Here is a 21,085-nt window from a genome sequence, read left to right on the forward strand (position 1 = left end):
GGAGTGTGATACCGCACACTGCAGTCCTTTCTCTACCGAGCCCTCCTTCCATTTTTTGCGCAGAACTCCCCCTTCTCGCTCTGAATGTCTCCTTTTGGGGCAGAGGGAGGGATTCTCCCAGATTCCCACGGTCCAGCCTTCTGCGAGGCGCGGCTCCTTTAAGACTCGCCCTTTCCCGGGTCTGTTAAGGGGAGGGGGGACGTGATACTGTGGGCCCGCCCCTGGTTGGTGATTGGTCGGAGGGCGGACGGGGGCGGGCCCGAGGGTGAGGGCCTCCCAGCTGCTCGGTACCCTCCGCCCCCCGGTCTGGGGCTCCGGGTAAAGTTTCAGCCTCCGCACGTGACTCGCCATGGCCGCTGCTTTCGCCCCGCGCCCCTGAGCCGCGGCCCCCCAAACCGCTCCTCTCCCTGGACCCCGCAACCCCTGACGCCGAACGGCTCCAAGGCTCAGGGTCAGGGCAGACGCCGTGCTCGCGGGCGACCCGGACGGATTGCTTCCCCCCACTGCGAGGTAACCTCTCCCCCGGGGATTTTAGAGAGCCTCCGGCTCCCGCAGGCATCGCGGCCCCTTGGCCTGCTCCTGAGAGGACCCGTGGGCGGGGACCCGGTGCCGGGCGGGTTCCGACGGGAACCTGGTGTTTCCTAGGCTTCCCAACCCCGCGCCACCGTGCTCAGGGTGGGGGAGCCCCGTCTGTCCGTCTGCGCCCGTGTCTTCGCGCGAAGCCGTGAGGCGTCTGGGGCCGTCTGCCGCGCGTGTCTCCGGCGCCCGAGCTGTGGCAGAACCGCTGCTGGGAACTCCTGCTCTCTCTCACTTTTCTCCTCACAAACAAGCAAAACAAAAAGACTTTCAAACCTGTTTGGGGAGAGATCGGATGCCCAACGGACTAGCCCCCTCCTTCTTTCCCTCCTGTTATCTGAGCCGCCCTGTGGTTTGGGGAGAATCAGCCCGGGGGCCCACCCCCACCAGAGGCAGCCGGTTGGGGGGCGGGGCCCATTCAGCTGGTGTCCCCCGTGGAGCACTGGGAGCCGTCAGATGGGGGACGGGAGCCAGTGCAGCCAGGGAGGGATGTCTCTGGGTCGGGTGGCACCATGGAGTCATGGAAGCTTTTGCGGGTGTAGGGAGGAAGGAATAGATTGGTCGTCTTTGCTCTGCTGAGGGTGTCTGGGACCTGGTGCCACCCAGAAGGCGGGGAAGCTGCTAGCCAGATGTGTATGTGGGAGGGGGGCGCTGGAAAATCTGCTTGGCAATGCCCCTTCTCCTCTCTGGACATTGCCCTATTGTCAGGCTACGTGAGAAGGAGGCCAGGCCTCCAGTGTGCTAGGCTGGGGATGGGGACTAACTCATGTGGAAATCAGATAAGAAAAGCCCCCTGGTCTTGGAGACACTTTTCCACCGTTCATCCTACCTTGGATAGGTTGCCCACGTGCTGGCATGGAGGGGTACCCTTGGCCCCCACTAGTGCCAGCTCCCTCTTCTGTAACCAGATTGCCTTCTGCCTGCGAGATGAGTGCACGTGTGTGTGTGTGTGTGTGTGTGTGTGTGTTTTCAGAGGAACACTCCCCCACTCCCCCACCCCATGCTGCTTACCCCCAACCCTCACTTCCGCTCCTAACTGCCATTCCTCCTCCAGTTTCCTGGTTAGGAGATTCAGGGATATCTCTTGTCCCCTTCCCTGGCTGCAGTGGTCATAGGGCAGGGTTCTGGGGAAGTGGTTCAGTAAGGTTGCCAGGTCTTGCTAGGAAAATGGGCTCAAGCCCCAAACTCTCTTCCAGGGCTTGTGCTTGATGGGGAGGCTGGGCTGGGGAAGCCCCAGGGTGCAGTGGGGGGTGGTTTGGAGCCTTGGGGCTTCCCCTGTGAGGGGTGGAGATGAGTCTGGGGGAGGGAATAAGAGAAAGAGTATTTGGACCTGGAGGAAGAAGAGGGGTAGTTGTGGAATCAGGGAGTTTGTGGCTATGAAAGATGTTGGTGCAGTGGGAGGGGCTAGGACGTCAGTTCTGCCTGGGAGTCTGGGCCATGTCAGTCCTGAGACAGAGCGGTCACTAGGGTCAGACTGGACTTGACCCTTGGGAGCTGAGGATCCTGGATCGGGAGGGTGTGAATGAGTGCATGTGGTGGTCGCCTCAGGACTTTCCCGGCCAGAGGGATGAGGGCAGTGCGGGTGCAGTGGCAGTTCTGAGCAGACCCTGGGCTTGGAGCCGCTTAATCCCGGCCACCTCCTCTTATAGCCCCCAAATCCCCATCCTTCAGGTTGACCCTAAATGCCCCTGCTACCACTCTGGGAAATCTCTCTGGTCCCCCTCCACCTCCCAGCCATGTGGCAGCCTGGCAGGAAGCTAGCTGCGGGCAGCCCCATCCTGATCACCCCCATGCCGCCCTGCTGGGCATAGTCACCCACATGTACCATGACGTGGTTCCTGCCACCATGTCTATTGTGGGGGGAAAGGGCATTGTCTGAGTGGCCCTTAAGGTCTGTTTTGGGGGTACTGACCCAGACTCCAGTTAATTAGCTCCCCTTCCCCTAAATCATTTGATCTTGGAAGCTGGCTCTGCCCTCTGGGAACCCCTCCACCTCCACCCCTGCGCCACTCCTTGCTCAGACTTGAGGGTATTAGGTGGGTTGTCCTCAGAACTATGTGACAGGGTGGGGCCTGCCCCCAGATAAAACCTCAGTGCCCCATTCCCTGTCCTCTGGGTGGCACGGGCAGGGCAGGACCCAGACTGTGCTGTATGGGTGGGTGTGTTTGGGACTCTGTGGGGTCCATTTAGGAGCTCTGTCTGGGTTTGGGGGTGATGGGCATCTGGGGAAGGTAATCCTATCCCTGTGATGAGTAAATGGGGTAATCTCCACTCGCCCAGCACCCCACACCCTTTCTAGTGGTGGTGGTTTGGGGGGTGTGGGAAGCTGGCAGGGCTCCTGGCAAGATGGCCAGGGTTGTCTTGACTTACTGGGTTTTGGGAAAGGAGTGTGGCAACTGATACCCCAGTTCCCAGGGCTTTGGCTCCATGTCCTCTCTGATGCCTGCTGTCTTTCCTCCCTCTGTTCCCCTTTCCACCCTCTGGCTGCTGTACGGAGCCCACAGGGTTTGTGGGGGGATGTGGGGTGGGAGCGAAGGCCTGGCTCTCCGTGTGTGTCCAGGGAGTGTTCTGGGGATGGGCAGGATTGGCTGAGGGAGTCTGGGTGTCCCTGCAGAGTGGGCGGCACTCAGGGACCAGGCCCAGAGTGTGAGAATGTGTCAGTGTCGGTGTGTCTGTCCTGTCTGGCTTGGGCGTGGGCGGCTCTTGCTTCGTCTGGATCTTGCCTCCCGCTCCAGTCCCCGCCCCCCCCTCCCTCTCAGCTGGGACCGCCTGCTTGCTCTCTCTCTCTCTCTCTGCAACTGGAGCCTCCCTTGCCTGTTCCTGGAATTTGGAGAGGAGGAGGAGGAAGAGGCAGGCAGACAGACCTCCCACACTCTAGCCCGCCCGGCCTGGCATCGTGGGGAAATGAAATAGGTGCGGTGGAACTAAGGTTTCCCTGCCTTCCCCAGACCCTCCAGCACACATCACAGAGTCCAGGGGGCCAGGTCTTACAGAAGGGGCCTGGGCTGCCCCCTCCCCACCAGGCAGCAGTGCCTCCTTCTTTTACCCAGCATCCTGCTGGCCAGGGCCCCTGCCTGGACCTCAGGCACCACTGTCAGCCTGGGGAGCGGGTGGGGGATTAGACCGCTGCCAGCCTGGCCAGCACCTGTTGCCAACCCCCAGCCCTGTAACTGGAGCAGGCCAGGGAGGGGGGCTGCAAAATGACAGGTGGAATTTCTGCAACCAGGCAACCCCCCACCCACTGGATATGCCTTTCCCTTCCGGCCCCGGAACAAGGAAAGCCTACCCCCCCACACCAAGTGTCAACCTGATCTGGTGGGTGATGTCCCTGTACTGCCTGTGGGGGTTATAGGGCCCGGGACATGGGCAAGGGGATGAGTTTATTGCTGTTTGCCCGATGCCCGCCAGCCGCATCGCTGGCTCGCTGGCTGCAGGGCTGGGCTGCCCTTGTCCTGTTTTCTGAGCTCGGCTGCTCTGGCTGGGCTGGGGGGTATGGGGGTGTGTGGATGGGGGTGGTTCTCTGTTAATGTTTTAATTGCATAAAAACTGGGAGCTCAGCTCCGGGCCAGTGGGGAGCCTGGGTCTGGCTAGCCGCCCGGTTTGGGCTAAATATAGTCTGGGACATCTGCAGAGAAGGGGAGGGGGGTGGCGGGAGGTTCCATTCCCCCCCGCCTCCGGCCAAGGTGCCCTCGTCTGGGCGAGCACCTTGGAGCAGGGAGGGGATTCCTTAGCAGGAAAGGCAGGGGAGAGGCGGTGGGGGCTGGGCACTGTTGAGACCTCGCCTGCCTGGAAGCCAGGAGACGCCTGAGCTGAACCCGGAGGCTCAGGAACTGGGCTGGAGTGGGGCGCGCCGGGGCGGATCCAATGGCCCTGCTCGATTCCCCCCAGAGCTGCCTGAGGTCAGGCAGTCTCTGTGTGTCACTGCGCCCCGGTGGTGTGTCACCGTGACCCACTCACTCTATGTGTGCCTGTGTGTACACACCTACCTTGGAGTAGCTCCCTCCCGGCTCCTCCCCTGGAGCCTCTGTCCCCTGGGTCCTACCGCAGGTCCCCAGCCCTCCTTCCTTGTGTCCCTCGCCCCACAGTAAACCTTCAGCCCAGGAATCGAGACTTGAGAAGGGGAAGCTGCGGTGGGGAGTTCTCTGATCTCCAGTCACGGCAGGAAGTGGAAGGGAGGGGGACCCAAAGGGGAGAACCGTGAGTGGCAGGCGGGAAGGGAGGGCCCGTCAGCCCTGCGACCGACTGCGCACACTGCAGTGGGGTCGGGTGTGTGTGTGTGGCCACCTTCCCAGCTGACCCCTTCCCTCCAGTTCCAAGTAGGGGAAACTTAGGGGACAGCTGATTCCCCAGGGGCTGCTAACAATCTTCCTCGCCCCCCCCACTGAAAAAAACTGGCTTCCTGTCACGTGGCTGTCACTTCCTGGCCCTCTGTGGTTCCCGGGATGTTTGTTGTTGGTTGCCATGGAGATGGCCGCCTTGGGCACTACCCTGGTTCTCTTGGGGAGGGAGCTGCCCCTCCCCCTAGGCCCACAGTTTTGGGGGGGGATTGGGGGTGCATGCCCAGGGGTCTGTTTCAAGCTGAGTGTGTGTGGTCTCCGATGCCCCAGATCCCCCAGGGCCCCCCAGACTTCTGTCTGTGGGAAGGAGTCAGCCACCTACTCAGACTGAGCGTCGGGGAGACTGTGACCACGTCTGGCTGTGCTTGGCTGTGGCTGACTGTGAATCTGACCGATTGTGCAGACCCTGCCCCCTCCAGCCTGGGTCCCGCAGTCCCAGAAAGATGCCCGTTCTTGGAACCTCCGCTCCCTCTCCCCTTTCCCTTTGGAGCCTTTTCCCGTCCTGTGTTCTCATGGAAACTACCTTCCCCAGGGAGTTTCTGTGGTTTCTTGGGGTCCAGGCTGGAGTAGGGAGGGCTCTGGGCAGGATCCCCAGTTGTGTGTGTTTTGGGGCCGGGGAGGTGGTGGTCTGCAGGGCCTCCTCTCCCCTCCACACACAGCCTGCACCCGCTTCACCCTGATCCCGCAGGCCCTGTGCTTTAAGGGGCTGGTCCTGGGACTTTGTGACCATCCGCCCCACCCCCTGGTGGGCTTCCCTGTTCAGCTGGGGGTGGAGAGGGGAAGAGATTCCCCCTAGCTCTAGCCCCACCTGAGTAGGTGGGTGTGGAGCGTGGGGCGTAGGAAGTTCCTGGGGGTCGCTGGATGGGGGGTGTGGGGCGGGGCACGGTCTGACTCAGGCCTGGTCTGGGGTCAGAGCCAAAAGGATATCCTGAGGCGGGAGGGGGGCGGGGGCGGGCGCGGGCGTTCCCGGCTTCCCTGCAGCCCGGGTCCCTAGAGAAGGACGCCGGGAGGGGGCTGGTAGCACTGGGTTGTGCCGACAGTCTGTCCGCCCCGGGGTAGGGTTGGGGCAGAGCTGAGGGGTTGGGGGAGGCGGGTTGCAGCCGCGCAGCCGCGCACATACCTGCTGCCCTGTGTGTTCGGCAGCCCCCGCCCCTTGTGAGAGTTATGCTTCCTGCACTGCGGAGAGGGGAGACAGTGGTGAGGGGGCAGCTGCCAAGGTGGGGGTGGGGAAAGCCCCGTGCCAGGCTGGCTGTGAGGACGGTGGTTTCCAGGCTGGGGGGGTGTCCCCTTTTGTCTGTGCCCCTTCGGTCCCCGACCCGGACAGAGCTGCCTTTGTGTGGTCCACACACTCCTGTGGTCTGGCTGTGGCCTCGGCAGCCTCATCTCTTCCTCTTCCTGTTTTCTTCCTTCCCTGTGGGCCCATCCCTCTCCTTGAGGCCTGGGCTGCCCCCTGCCCTTTCACCTGTTCTCTGCTCCAAGAGAAGACTGGGTGGGAGGCTTCAGCTCTGGTTCCGGGTGGGCCCCTCAGCCACCCTGGGCTTCGGAGGCCCTGGGCACATCTCCCAGGGGGCTCTGGGGTGCAGCCCCTGGGGTGCGGAGTCGGGACACTGCCCTGACCAGCAGACATCCCCCCCACACACACTTCCTCCTCCCAGCACCTGGCCTGTCCTGGGCTTGGGTTGTAAAGTTGCCCTTTCTGCCTGGTATTCAGTCACTGCGGGGATGATGGCCTGTGGAGGTCAGGCAGCCCTGTGTAGCTGGGGCAGAAGCTTGGGCGGGTACAAGTTGGGGAGACATCAGATCCACTTTTCTGGGACTAGGTGCTGTGTCTTGAGGCAGTGGGTAGTGGCAGCATCCAGAGGCCAGACGCTGGACTTCAGCACTCCCCTGACTCTCTCCGTAGATGTGCTCAGGCCCTGCACGTGCTTGGGGCAGGTTTTCCAACAAGTCCCAGCTCCAGCGAGGCAGGCCTGGGCTCCTGAGGACTGGTGGGGAAGAGGTGCCCTCCACTGTCCCAACCTCACCCCGCTGGTCCTTCTCAGGCCCTCCTGGGGCGGTCTCTTTCAAAATGAGGCTGGCCTTGCTGGCTTCCTGCAGCCCAGAGCCTGGAGAGCAAAAGGTAAACAGAGGACCAGAGTGGCTGGGAGGAGAGAGGGGCCTCTGGAAAAAGGGGGAAAAGAGAGTAATGTTCACCATTCTGCTGATCTGAGGAGTGTGGGGGAGGGGAGAGGTTTTGGCTTTGCGTGTATGTGAGTGTGTGTGTATTTTTCTGGAAAGTTTATAAATAGTTCCAGCCCACTGTTCTGGTTTGAAATCTGCCCTGTCCCGCCCTGCCCTGCTCTGCCAGCTCCTGACAGGGGAGGGGGTCCAGAGGGGCTGGGTCTTTGCTTCCGTCAGGGCTGGAGTCCCTGTCCCCCACCCCCAAGTTGAGCTTGAGCTTTGGGTGTCATTTGCATATGATTCACTGACTGTCTAGAATGCCTAGGAAAGCCCCTGTCCCCCCTTCTTTTATGCGCCCCAATCCTTATCCCCTCCTCTCAGCCCGTCCAGGACTGCCTGGCTTCTATTCCTTGCGAGCCATGGTAGTGGTGTAGCCTGGGAAGCAGAGAGGAGGGAGTGGGTAAAGAAGGGGGGCAGGGCCAGCTGGGTTTGGGGACCCCTGGCTCCTCTTCCCTGAGGGTAGGGGGGGAAATCGTCTATTCCTCTTCCCCTCCTCCCCTCCCCACGTCCAAAGGTTTCCCTTTTTTGGTTTGTGAAATGAAAGAAGGGAATTTGGGAAAGGATTGTGGTCAGGCCTCCACCCACACCCCGAATATTCCTCTCCCCACATTCCTGTCCTCAGTCTGGGGGGAAGCAGACCCAGGAAAATGGGTAATTCTCCCGCTCAGCCCTGTCAGCAGCTGCTAGCCCTGGCTGGGGAAGGGACAGCAGACATACGGCCCAGGGAGGCCCCGATGTGGTGCTGGCAGGCGCGGGGGAGGGAGGGGACCCGTTGCCCAGCACCTCCTGTGTGCGGGGTGGGCGCTGTGCTAGGTGCTTTCCAGGACTTTTATCTCTGAAATCACACAGCCTGTTGTTGAGGTAGGCAGTTCACAGACGAGTAAACAGATGCTTAGAGAGGTTAAGTGACTCGCCTAAGGTCACCCAAAGTGGCAGAGCTGAGATTTGACCCTTCAGACTTCTGGCTCTTTCTACGGTCTTCACAGCTCAGCCAACATTTGCCTTTTTCTCCAGATGTGTGACTCTGGGGACATAAAGAACGGGTAGCTGGGGACACCTGACACTGGGGGAGGGATCCTGGAGCCTTTTGAGGGCGAGGGAGGCCCCAGCGGGCAGGGGTGCCTGGCTGGTGGCAGGTGCTCTGGCCCTCCCCCCCACCCCCCCTTTCTGCTGTGCCGAGGCTGGGCTCCGGGTTTGGGAGGTGTGGGCCTGTGGTTTTTCTCTCCCTCAAGGGAGGGTGCCCACGGGCAGTGGAGGTGGCGGGCATAGGGTGGAGGTTGGATGTGGGTAATTTGTTTTCCCTTTCTTTGGTGCTGGTTTCGATTCTCTGACAGTGTCTTCTCCACCCCTGGGTGCAGGGGGCCAGGGCCCAGGCATCTCCCCAAGGGTCGTAGTTCCAGAGGGACCTTCTGAGGCCAGGCCTGTGCTCTTTGGCCCCGCCCCCATCATCCCTGCCCTTGCCCATCCCTGTTCCCTGGTCAGCCTGGCCCTTGGCCCATTTCTGTAACCTTTGCCCCCTCACTTGGCTCAAGGCCTTCCCCAGGGAGCTAACTGCATTGAAGTTTGCAGGCTGAGCTCCTTTAGTGAGGCTCCGATGGGGGTGGGGAACACCTTCCAGCCTCTCCCTGGGGTGTGTATCTGTGGCTGAGGTTTGAAGTATGGTCCAGTTTCAAACTCCTCAGAGGCAGAATTGAGGCATTAAGGCGGCTATCGTTAATCTCTCCTCTGGGGTCAAGGGTTGGCTCCAGAGGGTCCAGATCGAATCTGCTGCTGCCCCCCACCCCGCAAAAGCTGGGTCAGGAGGCCTGGGTTCTGGAGTGAATGGCTTCCTGGGCCTCACCTCAGAGAGGCCCGCCCCCATTTGGACGTGAATTCACCGGCGTGCTTCTCTGTGTCTGTGGACCCTGCTGTGTACTGGGGGGCCGGCCTGCAGGGAGGCAGGTGCAGAGGTTCGCCTGGCGGGGTGAGGGCCAGGGTAAGTGCAGTTTGGGAAACTGAGGCTGTGGTTGTGCGTCTGTGGGGAGCTGTGTCCCGGGCCGGGCATGCAGGCCTGGAGCCGGCTTCACTGTGTGTGGAGCCCAGGTGTGGAGGGATCGCATCTCCGGGTTTCCTCTCCTCACGTGTCACGTGCGTGCCCGCACACACCTAGGCTAGGTGTGCAAGCACGCGTGCTCTTGTCCACCAGATGCTTTCCCTGGAGCCGCGCGTGTGAGTTTCTGCAAGTGGGTGTGTGCGTATGTGAGGGTCTGACTGTCAACGCTGGTGAGGCTCAGTCAACCCCTCCCTCCCTTGCTGGCTCGAGTTTCCCTTGTGTGGCGCCCCTCAGGGTTGCGGGGGGCCAGGGCGGCAGCTGGCCAACGGGTGGGGTCCCTGCTCCTCTGACGTCTTTCTCGCAGCCCGGGAGGGAATTGGCAGGGGCGTGGGGAAGGAAGGGGGCACCTCATTCAGGAGTAAGGAGAGAGGCCCTATGGTCGTCATAATTAGTAACAGTCAAAATCATGCTCATTAACAATAGGGGAGCTGCCCCCTTCCTTGCAAGTACCTGTCCCCCTCCCCCTCCCTCAGCCCCGCACAGTCACAGGCTGGCTGGCCGGCGCGGCTAGGCCCCGAAGTCCTGGCCTCGTCCATAGTGGCCTTGGCAGAACTCCCCCATCCCAGCCAAATGTCCTCAGCCAAATGCTGGCCATGTGTGTGTCCTCTGGACTCCAGGTCTGAGCCTGGAGCCTGGAGCTTGGAGCCTGGCACGGCCTGAGCTTGGGGAGGAAGGGCTTGGAAAGGGAGGTAGTCCTTATTTGGGATCTCTGTGGCCCTGTCTTCTTTTCTTTTCTCTCTCCTTCCTCCCCACCTTTCTTTCATCTTAACAGCTTTATGGAGATATAATTCATATACCATAAAATTCACCCATTAGAGTGTACAATTCACTGGTTTTAATATATTCACAAGAGTTGTGCAACTGTCACCACAATCACTTTTAGAAAATTTTCATCACTCCAGAAAGAGCCCCCATACCATTCAGCAGTCACTTCCCATTTCCCTCGAACCCATGCCCCAGCCCCTGGTAACCACAGTCTACTTTCTGCCTTTATAGATTTGCCTATTTTGGACATTTCATATAAATGGAATCATACAATAGGTAGTCTTTTACAACTAGCATAATGTTTGCAGGGTTTATCCATGTTGTCATGTATATTGGTACTTCGTTCCTTTTTATGGCAGAATAACATTCCATTGTATGGATGTACAACTTTTTATTTATCCGTTCATCAGTTGATGGACATTTGGGTCGGTTCTACTTTTTGGCTGTTAGGAGTGCTGGTATGAACAGCCACACCCATGTACAAGTTTTTGTGTGGACTTATGTTTTAACTTCTCTTGGGTAGATACCTAGAAGTGGAATTGCTGGGTCGTATAACTCTTGTTTAACCTCTTAAGGAACTGCCACACTGTTTTCCAAAGCAGCTGCACCATTTTACATTCCCACCAGCAACGTCTGAGTGTTTCCATTTCTCCACATCCTCACGTACTTGTTATCAGTGTTTTTGATTATAGCCATCTTAGTGGATGCAGAGTGGTATCTCATTGTGGTTTTGCTTGGCCATGTTTCTTTCTGTCTGTTTTCTTTTGTCTCTCATATATGTCATATGTGTGTGTATATACACACACTCATATATAAATACATGCATATTTATTGATACTGTTTATATATATCCTCCTGGACCTCTTGTGGATGCTTCTCTTTCTCCGTCTCGTTCTCTGCTCTTGTTGCTGCCTGTCTGTCTCACTGTGTTGTGGAATTTCTGGGTTCATCTCTGTCTCTTGCTACCCGTGGTGTTATCTCTGCGTGTCCTCGGGTCCCAGCTGTTCAAACAGGGTATGGATTTGTGGATGCACTGGTGGAGGGGCATCTGGCCTTTCATCTTCTGCCCACCTCCCACCCTCTCCAGGGAGGTTGCTTCTGCAGACAGAGTATGTGGGTGAACTCTGAGATCAGTCTCCCTTGCCCCTCCATTGCCTGGGAGTAGGGGGCTTCCACCCTGGGCAGTCCCTGCCCATCATGCTGTTAGGCAATGGAGGTGATACCCAGGAGTCCTCGGTTCCCATTTCCCTATTTGTATGTATGTAAACGGGCCTCCCCTCCGGCCCGTGGGACAGACCCATCTGGGGTGCTCGGGCTTGGATTTGGGGGGGAAGTGGTGTAAGCGGGGGCCCCCTGGCTTAGGAGTCATTTTTCTGAGAAGTGCCACCGCTTTAGGGAAGCGGCTTTTCCTCCCCCTCCCTCCTCCCTTCAAGCACACGTTCTCTGCATCTTGACCTCAGGTAACCCGCTTTGGGGGAAGGAGGGCCAGCTGCCTTCCTCTGCTGCAGGAATCTTCCGGGGTGGCATGGCACCGGGGACCCTTTCCTCTCAGGATTGTGGGTGAGAGGTCCTCCTCGGCTCTGGGCTCTGTCCCCGTCTCCCCAGCCTGGCTCTGCTGTCCTGCCACCCCCAGCAGTGTCTGGGCCCTACTCCCAGGCCGTCTCTGCCAGCCAGGCATGGTGCCAGCTGTCTGCTCAGCCGGGTGCCACGGGAAAATCTCCAGCCGCCCAGGTTGGGGAGCTCCACGGGGAATGCCCGTGCGCCTGCTCCTCGGTGCCCACTCACCTGTCTTTTTTCTCTCTGCAGCATCACAGGACATGGCCTCCCCAGCCACCTAGCTCGGGCCCACCTAGGAGAGGGATCCTTCCGGCGTCCTGAAGGCCAGCTCTGGACCTTCCTGGGAAGTGCCAGCTCACAGAAGTGCGTGACCAAAGGAACGGCTCTTGGGACGTCCCCCAGCCCACCTGGCCCCCAACTGGAGTGGGGGCTCCAGGAGGCTGAGATCAGCCTGCTAGCCTTGGACCGCAGCTCCAGGACAGAAGGGGGGGTGGGCTGACCACCCAAACCCCCTCTGGGCCCAGGCCCCATGACCCGAGGAGAGGCGGCCTGAAGCCTGCCAGAGCCTTCGGCCAGACTGTCTGCCTGCCCTTCTGACTGTGGCTGCTTGGCATGGCCAGTAACAGCAGCTCTTGCCCAACACCTGGGGGCGGGCACCTCAATGGATACCCGGTGCCCCCCTACGCCTTCTTCTTCCCCCCCATGCTGGGTGGACTCTCCCCACCGGGCGCTCTGACCACTCTCCAGCACCAGCTTCCAGTTAGCGGCTATAGCACGCCATCCCCGGCCAGTAAGTGGAGTGGTGGGCATGGTGGGAGGGGCGGTGGAGGGCGGCAGGCCGAGGTGGGCCTCTTGGCACATCTCTTCGGCAGTGGCGAGGGCTCCTCCAGACAAGGGGGATCGTCGTTTGGGGGGCTTGTAGGCTGACGGCTGTGATTGTGTTTGGTGTTGCGGGGGACAGAGGGAGAGCTGAACAGTGCTGTCCTCCGGCGCCTCTCACGCCGCGCCCCCCCCCTCCCACCCAGTGCTCTGCCGTGGAGGGCCTTATAAATAGCTCCAAGGACTGGACACGGAGGCAGGAGGCGGGTAAACAAACCTCTCGACATTTGGTGGAAATGGCAGCTCTACTGAGAGCAGCGCCCCACCTCCGCCCCGCCCCATCCAGTGCTTCTGGGGGAAGGGGCTTGAAGGCATAGAATCCCTCCCCTCGCCTTGGCCAGGCTAGGTGGTGCTTCCCTTTGTGGGGAGGGTGAGAGGGAGGGGCCCACAGGCAGCCTGGTGGGTCGGGGCAGTGTCCCAGGAGGGGGCGCTCAGCCTGGACTCCGGCTGTGGATGCAAGCCTGCTCTTGGCAGGGCCTGCGTTTTCTCTCCGCCTCCGCCTTCTGCCACAGGGGTCGCCTGTTGGCTGGGTGGGGGTCTCGGTAACCTTCCCTGGCTGGCCGAGCCAGGTAGTGGGAGGTGGCGGCAGCTGTGGCCAGCTGGCAGAGTCCAGGCCTCGGGCCTGCCAGGACGCTTACAGTAACTCGGGCCCCCAGGGCCCAGCTGGGCGCCAGGCCAGGGCTTGGCGGGGGGGAGGGAGCCGGGGCCTGGCCTGGGGCAGGAGGGGGTGGAAACAGCAGAAGGGGGCCGTGGACGGCGGGCTGGCTGGTCAGCTGCTGACCTGGGAAACGTGTCCCACCTCTCCTGGCAGGCAGGTACTGAATACCCTGCCCCGGGCACCCACCGCCTCTCCCGTGGCCACTGGCAACATGCCTGGCGCCGCTGCCCTGTGCGCCCGGCTGGGCGGTCAGTGCCCCCTTCCCAGTGTGGGGGCAGCGCCCTCTCCCCGGAGCCAGGGAGTCTCTTTGTCCCTGGGGCAGGCCCTGGCTGGGCGCCTCACTGCCCACTGCCACCACCGCTTCCTGGCTCACCTCCTCTGGCTGCACGGTGGCCCCCTCCCTCCCAGGCCCCACCAGCCACTGGGAGCAGGGGCTCTAAGTCTGTGCTCCTTTAGGTCCCTACCCTTTGTGCCCTGGGGCAGGGGGCAGGCGGCTGCCACCTACTCAAACCTCCACCTTCTGTTTCCCCCCTTGGGGGTGCGCAGCCAGCAGCACTTTGACCTGGGAGTCGGAGTTGGAAGCCCCCCGATTCTGGCCTGGTCTTCAGTCTATGCTAGGTGATGGGGGAGGCCAGTGTCTGGGTTCGGGGCTGCTGGGGAAGGAGCGGGTATGTCTGTGTGGGGTAGTGCCTGGGTCCATGGGGACTGGGATTCATATCCCAGCTCCAGTGACTGGAGTGTCTGCTTCCTGCCAGGGTGGGGTTTTCAGGGAGGGAGACATCGACATCGAGGGTGCTCAGCCTGGTGCCGGTGGACAGCTTGCTCTTCCCCAGGTGATAGGAACAGAGCCCCAGACGCTCTGTCCACCTGGGGCCTGGCTCATGGAGGGTTGGATGGGGCTGGGCCTGACCCCTGACCTTGCCCTGTCTTGTGCCGGACAAGCAAATGTTTTACCCTTCTTTGAATGTTGCAAGCTTCTTCCTCTTTCTTAGAGGTGGGTGGGGAGGGTTTCCGGGTACCCCACTTCCCATCCTGCTAACCTTCATCCCCCAGGGTGGGGTGCCCACATTTCGGGTTAGGCAATGCCCTTTCCTGCCCCCTCCCTTTGTGAGCCTGTGGGTTGCCCTGTCCCTTCCTAGTAAACAACAACTTCTCTTCCTACCCACGGCCCCAGACTCTGAGCTTCTCCCTGACCTTCCCCTTCTCTGGGACCAGAGGTGTGGCCAGGAACCTGAGGGAGCCCTGCATCTCCCTCCTTCTTGGGCAGGGCTGAGGGGCCTGGAGACCCTGGCTCTCAGCACTGGGTAGCGAAGCATGACAGATCAAAGCTCAGGCATGGAGGCAGCCTCGCCTTCCCCGCTCTCCCCACCTGGGGGCTGGTGCTGGGGGTCAGGCAGTTCCTAGGAGGGGTGGACATCTGTGGACCCCACTCCTGTAAGGAGCGATTACATGCTCTGGTCCTCTGCCACCCTTTCTGTAGGCAACCTGGCACATGAGGCTCCCTCCTCCCACTTCCCACCAACACAGGTGTTTGGTAGTCCTCCCTCCACCTCCCATTCCTCTCCCCAGGTCAGGAGGAGGCTGGACCTTGGGTGTACCCTTCAAAGACCCGGGGGCCTGTGGAAGGACAGAACTGTTCTCCAGGTCACTGGGGACAGGTGGGTATCTTTTCTGCTGTCGTCTCCCAGGGAGCCGGAGGGGCAAGCTCCAGAGATGGGACAGGATCCCCCCTCTAAACCAGCCCCTGGGGCGTGGTCTCTGAGGACTGGTATTTACTGTGGAGGGTTGGGATTCAGTGTGCCTTGGGGGGAGGGTCAGGGTTGGGTGTGTTTTAGGGGTGGGGAGGTCAAGGTTGGGTGTGTGTTGGGGAGGGGGTCGATGGCTTACGTGTATTGGGTGAGAGGGTCAGAGTGCGTATGAGGAGAATCAGACCCAGAGCCCGGAAGGGGTGTCAGTTTGTGTGCTGGAGGGGGCGGTGACTTAGGGCACAGAGGGTGTAAGGGGGAGGTGTCTGTGATTGTGTTGTGTGTTTGGGGAGGGAAGGGTCTTTATTTCTTATCGCTAGTCTAGGCTGGAGAGGAAATGAACCTGCCTTTTTTGTTGCTCCCCTGGGAATTCCACGGTGTCGGGGAGCGGGGGTGGTGGGAGGGGAGGTGGAGTACGCTGTGTAGCGAGTTCTGGCTTTGCCACTTACTAGATGTGATAACCTCTCTGAGTATGTGTCCTCGTCTGTAACCCAGGGATCTGACCAGAACCTCCCTCAGAGGGCTGAGATTAGGCGAGATCTTTGCTGTAACGCACACTCTGCTCTTCACCTTGCATGTGATCATCGCTGTCTCCTTGCCGTGGTACCCTGTGTTACGACAGTGGAAAGGGACCGTGGCCCTTTCTGGGTGGGGGCTGGAGAGGACGGGAGGCTAACATCTGTGGAGCACCTACTGTGTGCCTGGGACTTTATCTCTGTTTTACAAATCTTAATCCCGACAATCCTGGGAGAGGGACATTATCTCCATTTACACATGAGGAAACAGCACCGGTGGTTAAGTGGCTGAGCTAAGTGACCTTACAGCTGGGCTGTTTTCTACCATCCAGATAGGCAGCTGCGGGAGGGTATTGTGGGGAGCCCTCCTGGGTGCGGGGAGCTCAGGGCCATGGTAAAACCCCCTCTCCCATGGCTGAAGCCCCGCTTCTGCCTCAGGACCTTCTGCTTTCACCCAGTAGGGGGCGTAGGGGAAGGCCTCCCCCCCTAGCCACGCCCCCTTTTCTGTTTTTGATCCTGAAGGCTGGAGGGAAAGACTGATAAGAGGCCTGGGCCAGATCTCCATCCTGTCCTGGAAGCTGCGGATACAATCTGTTCACACCCATCCCCGCCCCCAGATCAGCCCACTGCAGCCCGGAGAGTTTGCAGAGCTCAACGGGCACCCTCCCTCCATCTCCATCCAGGCAGACACTGTAGGAACAGAGTGTAAAAGCTACCGTTCTTATTTTGTTTCCATTTGTGGAGTGGGGGCAGGGAGGTTGGAAGCTATCTGTAGAGGAGCTGGGGATGGGAGCCCCGAAAGACTGGGTCCAGACTTTTCCTTTCCATCCACACATTTGCTGTGTGGCCCTGGGGTCTGGGGGAGCCTGGAGAGACTGGAGGGGGTGAGCCCTTCTCCTTTCCCTCTCCTCTGCCACTCCCCTTTTCAGTCTGTATCGTCCCTCCCCCCCGCTTCTGCCCACTCTTTCCCTGGACAATAGGAGGGACAGCCCAGGGAGAGGGGGGACTGCTAGCAGTGCCCTGCCTAGGGTCCAAAATGCAGAGTCAGCCAAAAGACTGTTGAACAGGGTTTTGAATGAAAATGCGGCCCCCTCACCTTTTATCTCCAAGCATTGATAGTGCACAGGCCCCCTCAGGGCAGGATCCCAGCATGGGCAGGGGGAGGGGACTCAGGGAAGGAAGCCTGTCCTCTTAGGCTGGCCAAGACCTGAGACACTGTGTCCGCCCGTGCCAAGGGCCCTGTGCCCATGGGGATGTGCCAGTGCAGGCCCTGACTACCCTTTGAGGGGTAGTGTCTGTGGAAAGAGGAAGTGTTTCCCTTCTCCAAATCACTTTGGGGCGGTGCCTACAACGCCCTCCTTCTCTCCGTTTTCAATGGTGGGGCACAGCCCATGGAGCTGGACCTCCCAGGGTAGACTGGAGGCCCTCTGCCCCGACTAGATCAGAAATAGAGGTCCTCCCCTCCCCATTTTGACTTCTGAGTTGCTGGGAACCTCAGCCCACGGCCCAAGGCCCCCTTGGCAGAAGTCTTAAAGGACAGCTCTTCCTGCGCAGCCTTGGGCAGATCACTCAACCTCTCTCGAGTCTGAGTCTGTTTCCTCCTCTTTAAAGCAAGACTCCTAATTCGTTGCTTGCTGGGCAAGTTGCTATGAGGCCACGGTGACCTGCTTGCTGGTGAGGGCCTGGGTGAGCTTCAAGTACCCTGCAAAAGCAGTGATGACGAGGGTTGGGTGGAGCCGGGCATTGTCTTGGGGGATGGCTACCCTGTACTGGGACCTGATGTCCGTCTGGCCCCGGGTCTCATGATTTCCTGTTTGTTATCCCCTCCAGATGGGGTTGGGGACTGGAGGGACCCCTGCCTGGCACAAGCGGAGGCCACTTCAGTTCTGCCCATACCTGCTGAGGGCCTGCTAAGCACACAGTCCTGGAGGAGTTGTGGGGGACACGGCAGAGGAGGACGGGGCCCCAGGCCAGCCACTCGGTCCTCCCCACATCCCCGCTGCCCCCCCCCCAGGCGGCCAGAACCTTCCTTTTTCCCTCTTCTCCCATTGCCCCAGGACACTGTGTTCTGCTCTGACCTGCCCCATGACCTTGCTGTTGCCCGGAACAGGCATCTCACCCCGACTTCTCCACTTCTCTAGCTCCGGAAATCCTATCCATCTTTCAAGGAATATCTCGAATACCGCCTCTTCCCAGAAACCTTCACATGTTCCCGCTTCCTTGCTCACGCACTCCCTCCTTTGAATGCCCGCAGGTCCTTATTTTTTCTCTTAACAACACTCATCTCTCTACCATGAAGTGACTCTCTCCACCTGGTACCTGCAGTGAGCTGTATCATTTGGGAGATCTCTTACTGATCACCAGGTCTTTGATGGCAGGGACAGTCCCAGATCCCTTAGTACCTTGAAGCTGTGAACACAAGGCCTAGCACATAACTGGTGCCCAGGATCTACGTCGTTTGGGAGGAGATACCAAGGGCTGTGGAAGCAGTCTGCCCTCCTCCCCAGCAATCTCATCCACAGCCAAGGCTTGCACCCAGCGTTCCATCTGCAGCCCAGACCTCACTTAGGTGAGACCTCACTTTGGAGCCCAACACCCACCCGTCCACCTGCCCAGTAGACTTTTCTACTTTGCACTCTTGGAAACTTTGCTGTAGCACAAGCCACACACCAGAGTCCTCTTTGCTACCTCCTTTCCCACACTACCCCCTATCCGCCCCCCACCCCCCGCCACATTGATGACTTGCCTCTATCATCACTGCCAGTTTCTTGGGCTGTGCTACTATTGTGTGCTGCCTGGACTGTTCTAACTGGTCTCTCTTGCCCTCCTACCATCCATTCTTCATACAGCTTCACATGGTTAAATCTGATTTATAACACTGTAAATCAGATCTTGCCTCTCCTTTGCTTGGAACCTTTTTGTGGTTTCTCCCTGCATTTGAGATAAAATCCAGCAAGCTCACCTGGTCTGGCCTCAGCCCACCTCTCCAGCCTGGTCCTCTGCTCCTTTTTCTTTTGAATTTTATGTTATGTCCTCTGTTAGTTCCTTGAATGAACTCACCAACGTCTGTAACCCCAGGACCCTTGCACAGGCTCTTTTACTGGGATTCCACTCCTTCCTACTCTTTACCTAACTTCTAAACTTCTACTCTTTCTTTAGGTCTCTGCTTTGACCTTCCAACCTAAATTAGGTGCCTACATTAATTCTCTTTCAAAGCATACTTTATGTGCTTACTTGTGTCATAATACCAATTATCTCAGTTTGCAATTATTTATAATATGCAGTAATAAACATAAATATATATATTTGTGATTATTTGCTAAATGGCTGTTGCACCATAAGGTCTGCAAAGGCAGGCTCCCCAGGGTATCCACCTGGGAGGTGCTCAGAAAATAGTTTTCCTTGAATCGGCCTGGCGTGGTGGGAATATGGGCTTTGATGGCAGAAAGTTCAAATCCTCACTCTTTAATAGCAGTGTGATCTTGGACAACCCACCTAACCTTGCTAAGACCTTAGTTTCTTTATTTGTAAAATAGGAATAATACCACTTATCTCTTAAGAGTTGCTGTGAGGATTAAATGATCACATATGTTAGAAACCTGGCTTTTAGAAGGTTCTATCCTCGGGAAGCACGTAAATTCCTATCAAATGAGGGAGCTCTGCTGCAGGGTCACAGGGAGCAATAAGATACTCTCTTCTCCTGGGGCATCCCCCCCCCCCGCCCCGCGCCTTCCTGCACCTACCCAACCCAGGTCTTTCTTCCAGTGAAACCGGCATCCCGAGGGCTTCCGGGAGGAAGTGGTCAGCTGAAAGGCACCAGCCCCTCCTTTTCTCTCTCCAGGGCTAGACGGTGCGGTGGGGGGCCCATGCTGGTTCCGCCTGTGGGAGACACCCTGGGCGGGGTTTTGCTCGACTGAAGCACGCCGGGCGTTGCGGGGAGAGCCCCCTCTGCACGCGTTTGTGCCAAAGCACCCGAGCTGCCGCATCGGGTTCCGGCGGGCGGGCGGCCGCAGTCACACATGATGTCACAGACAATGACACAAGCCGGGTGTCTCATTCCCACGCGGTGCCCGAGCTGCACAATGTCATACCCGGGATACCCGGCACGGCGCTAACACTTGGCCACACGCACCCCAGACCTTCGCCTCCTGCCGCCACTCTCCGCGTCTCCGGGGGAGCGGCCCGACCAGGCAGGGGGCTGGCGGGTGAGCCCCGCGGGCAGGCTGGCGAGCGGGTGATGTCACGGGCAGCGGTGGGTGGGTCACCCGGAGGTGAGGCGCCGCCAGGCGAGTTCAGAGAGAGTTCAGCCGCATTGCATTAGGCAAATGAGGCCCGGGCTGGGTGGGGGGTGTGTGTTGGGGGAGGACAGCGGGACCATCCCCCTCCTCCCGCCCACCACCTCCCTCGCCTTGGCATCGCGGGGTCGGGGACTGACCAAAGCACGGGGGAGGCTGGGAGCCGGAACTGGGACGGGGGAGACGCCCGCCCCTCTTCCGTCCTGGCGCAGCCCCCTCCTCTCCCGGTACCCAGCCTCCGTCAGTACTCCGTGCACTCCTCCTCTCGAGCCTTTTACCCCTTCCGTCCCTTCTTCTCTCCTCCTCCTGCCCGGGCTCCCCGCCACTTGCCTTCCATGGCCCGCCTCTCCCTCTCAGTTCCCGGTTTGGCGCCCGCTGCTGCCGGACCCGCCGGGAAAGGGTTAAGGCAGGGGCGGTGCCTGGACGGGACGGGGCGGAGGAAAGGGGGTGGGACTGCAGGGGAGGGGGCGCGTAGGCCGGGGCTGGGGGCCCGCGGCGCGCACCGCCGGAGACCGAGCGCAGGGCGGCCGCCCCTTGCCTGGTGGAGGCGGAGGCGGAGCCGCGCGGTCCCCACCCCACCCGGAATCCTCGCCCCGGAGAAGCCCGGGAGCCCCGGCTGGGAGGAGGAAGTGCTCGGTGACTCCTCGCCCCCGGCCGGCGCACTCGGGGAGCCGCGGGACGCTGCCTCGGACACTATGAGAGTCGCGACGGGAGCCCCCTCGAGGTGAAGACGCCGAGTTCCCGGGCCTCGGCCGGGCGTTCCCGGGGTCAGCCGAAGGACCCCCCCCCAGTCCCCCCGCCCCCAGTACACACAACTTCCCTGCTTTTCACCTGGGACTCGCAGAGCGCCCGGCCGACTTGGACGCGGGACTAAGGGCAGAGGGCGGCCCCCGGCCCGGGTCTCCAGTCGGGGCGGGGGGGACGTGCCCCTCGCCCCCAGCAGCTCTCGGATGGCGCCGCCCGCTGAGTGAGGGAGGCGGCGCGCAGGACTTATCCGCCCGGACCTCTTGTCTTCGCGGGGAAGATGTACGAGAGTGTGGACGTGGGGGGACTCACCCCCACCCCCAATCCCTTCCTGGTGGTGGATTTTTATAACCAGAACCGGGCCTGTTTGCTCCCGGAGAAGGGGCTCCCTGCCCCCGGTCCCTACTCCACCCCGCTCCGGACTCCGCTTTGGAATGGCTCAAACCACTGTAGGTACCGGCCTATCCCTCCTATTGTGGGAGCTGGGGGGTGAGGGTGGGCTGTAGGGCTTCCGCTCCACCAGGAGATGCAGGCCTGGGGGCGTAGTGAGGGTCTTGTCTCTACCCTACCCTCCACTTTCCCTTGTCTCTCTTGCTGAAAGTAGGGTGCCCTTGTTGGACAATTGGACTCCCCCGAGTAACCCTGGGCGCTATTTCTGTTGTATTTGGACTGAGGAACTTTGGGGGTTCCTCCTTTCAGGAA

At 60.0% G+C, this 21,085-nt stretch overlaps 1 protein-coding gene across 3 annotated transcripts in view; it reads left to right on the forward strand.

The window, feature by feature from the left end:
• Window positions 1-281: 281 nt before the first annotated feature.
• Window positions 282-21,085, forward strand: part of RARA (retinoic acid receptor alpha) — a 34,886-nt gene continuing 14,082 nt past the window's right edge. The window contains exons 1-2 of one of the 3 annotated variants that reach the window (XM_022557698.3): window positions 282-510; window positions 11,797-12,337. In XM_022557698.3, the coding sequence (XP_022413406.1) occupies window positions 12,160-12,337 (178 nt within the window). In that variant the 5' untranslated portion in view covers window positions 282-510; window positions 11,797-12,159. Of the gene's footprint in view, window positions 511-11,796; window positions 12,338-14,664; window positions 14,743-20,167; window positions 20,833-21,085 lie in introns of those variants that run through there. The other 2 variants (XM_022557696.3, XM_022557700.3) reach the window with 2 other exon arrangements.

This window comes from Delphinapterus leucas, chromosome 19 (genome assembly GCF_059928025.1).
Source record: "Delphinapterus leucas isolate spDelLeu-1000000601 "Yukka" chromosome 19, BTC_Dleu_Yukka2, whole genome shotgun sequence".
Classification (NCBI taxonomy): domain Eukaryota; kingdom Metazoa; phylum Chordata; class Mammalia; order Artiodactyla; family Monodontidae; genus Delphinapterus; species Delphinapterus leucas.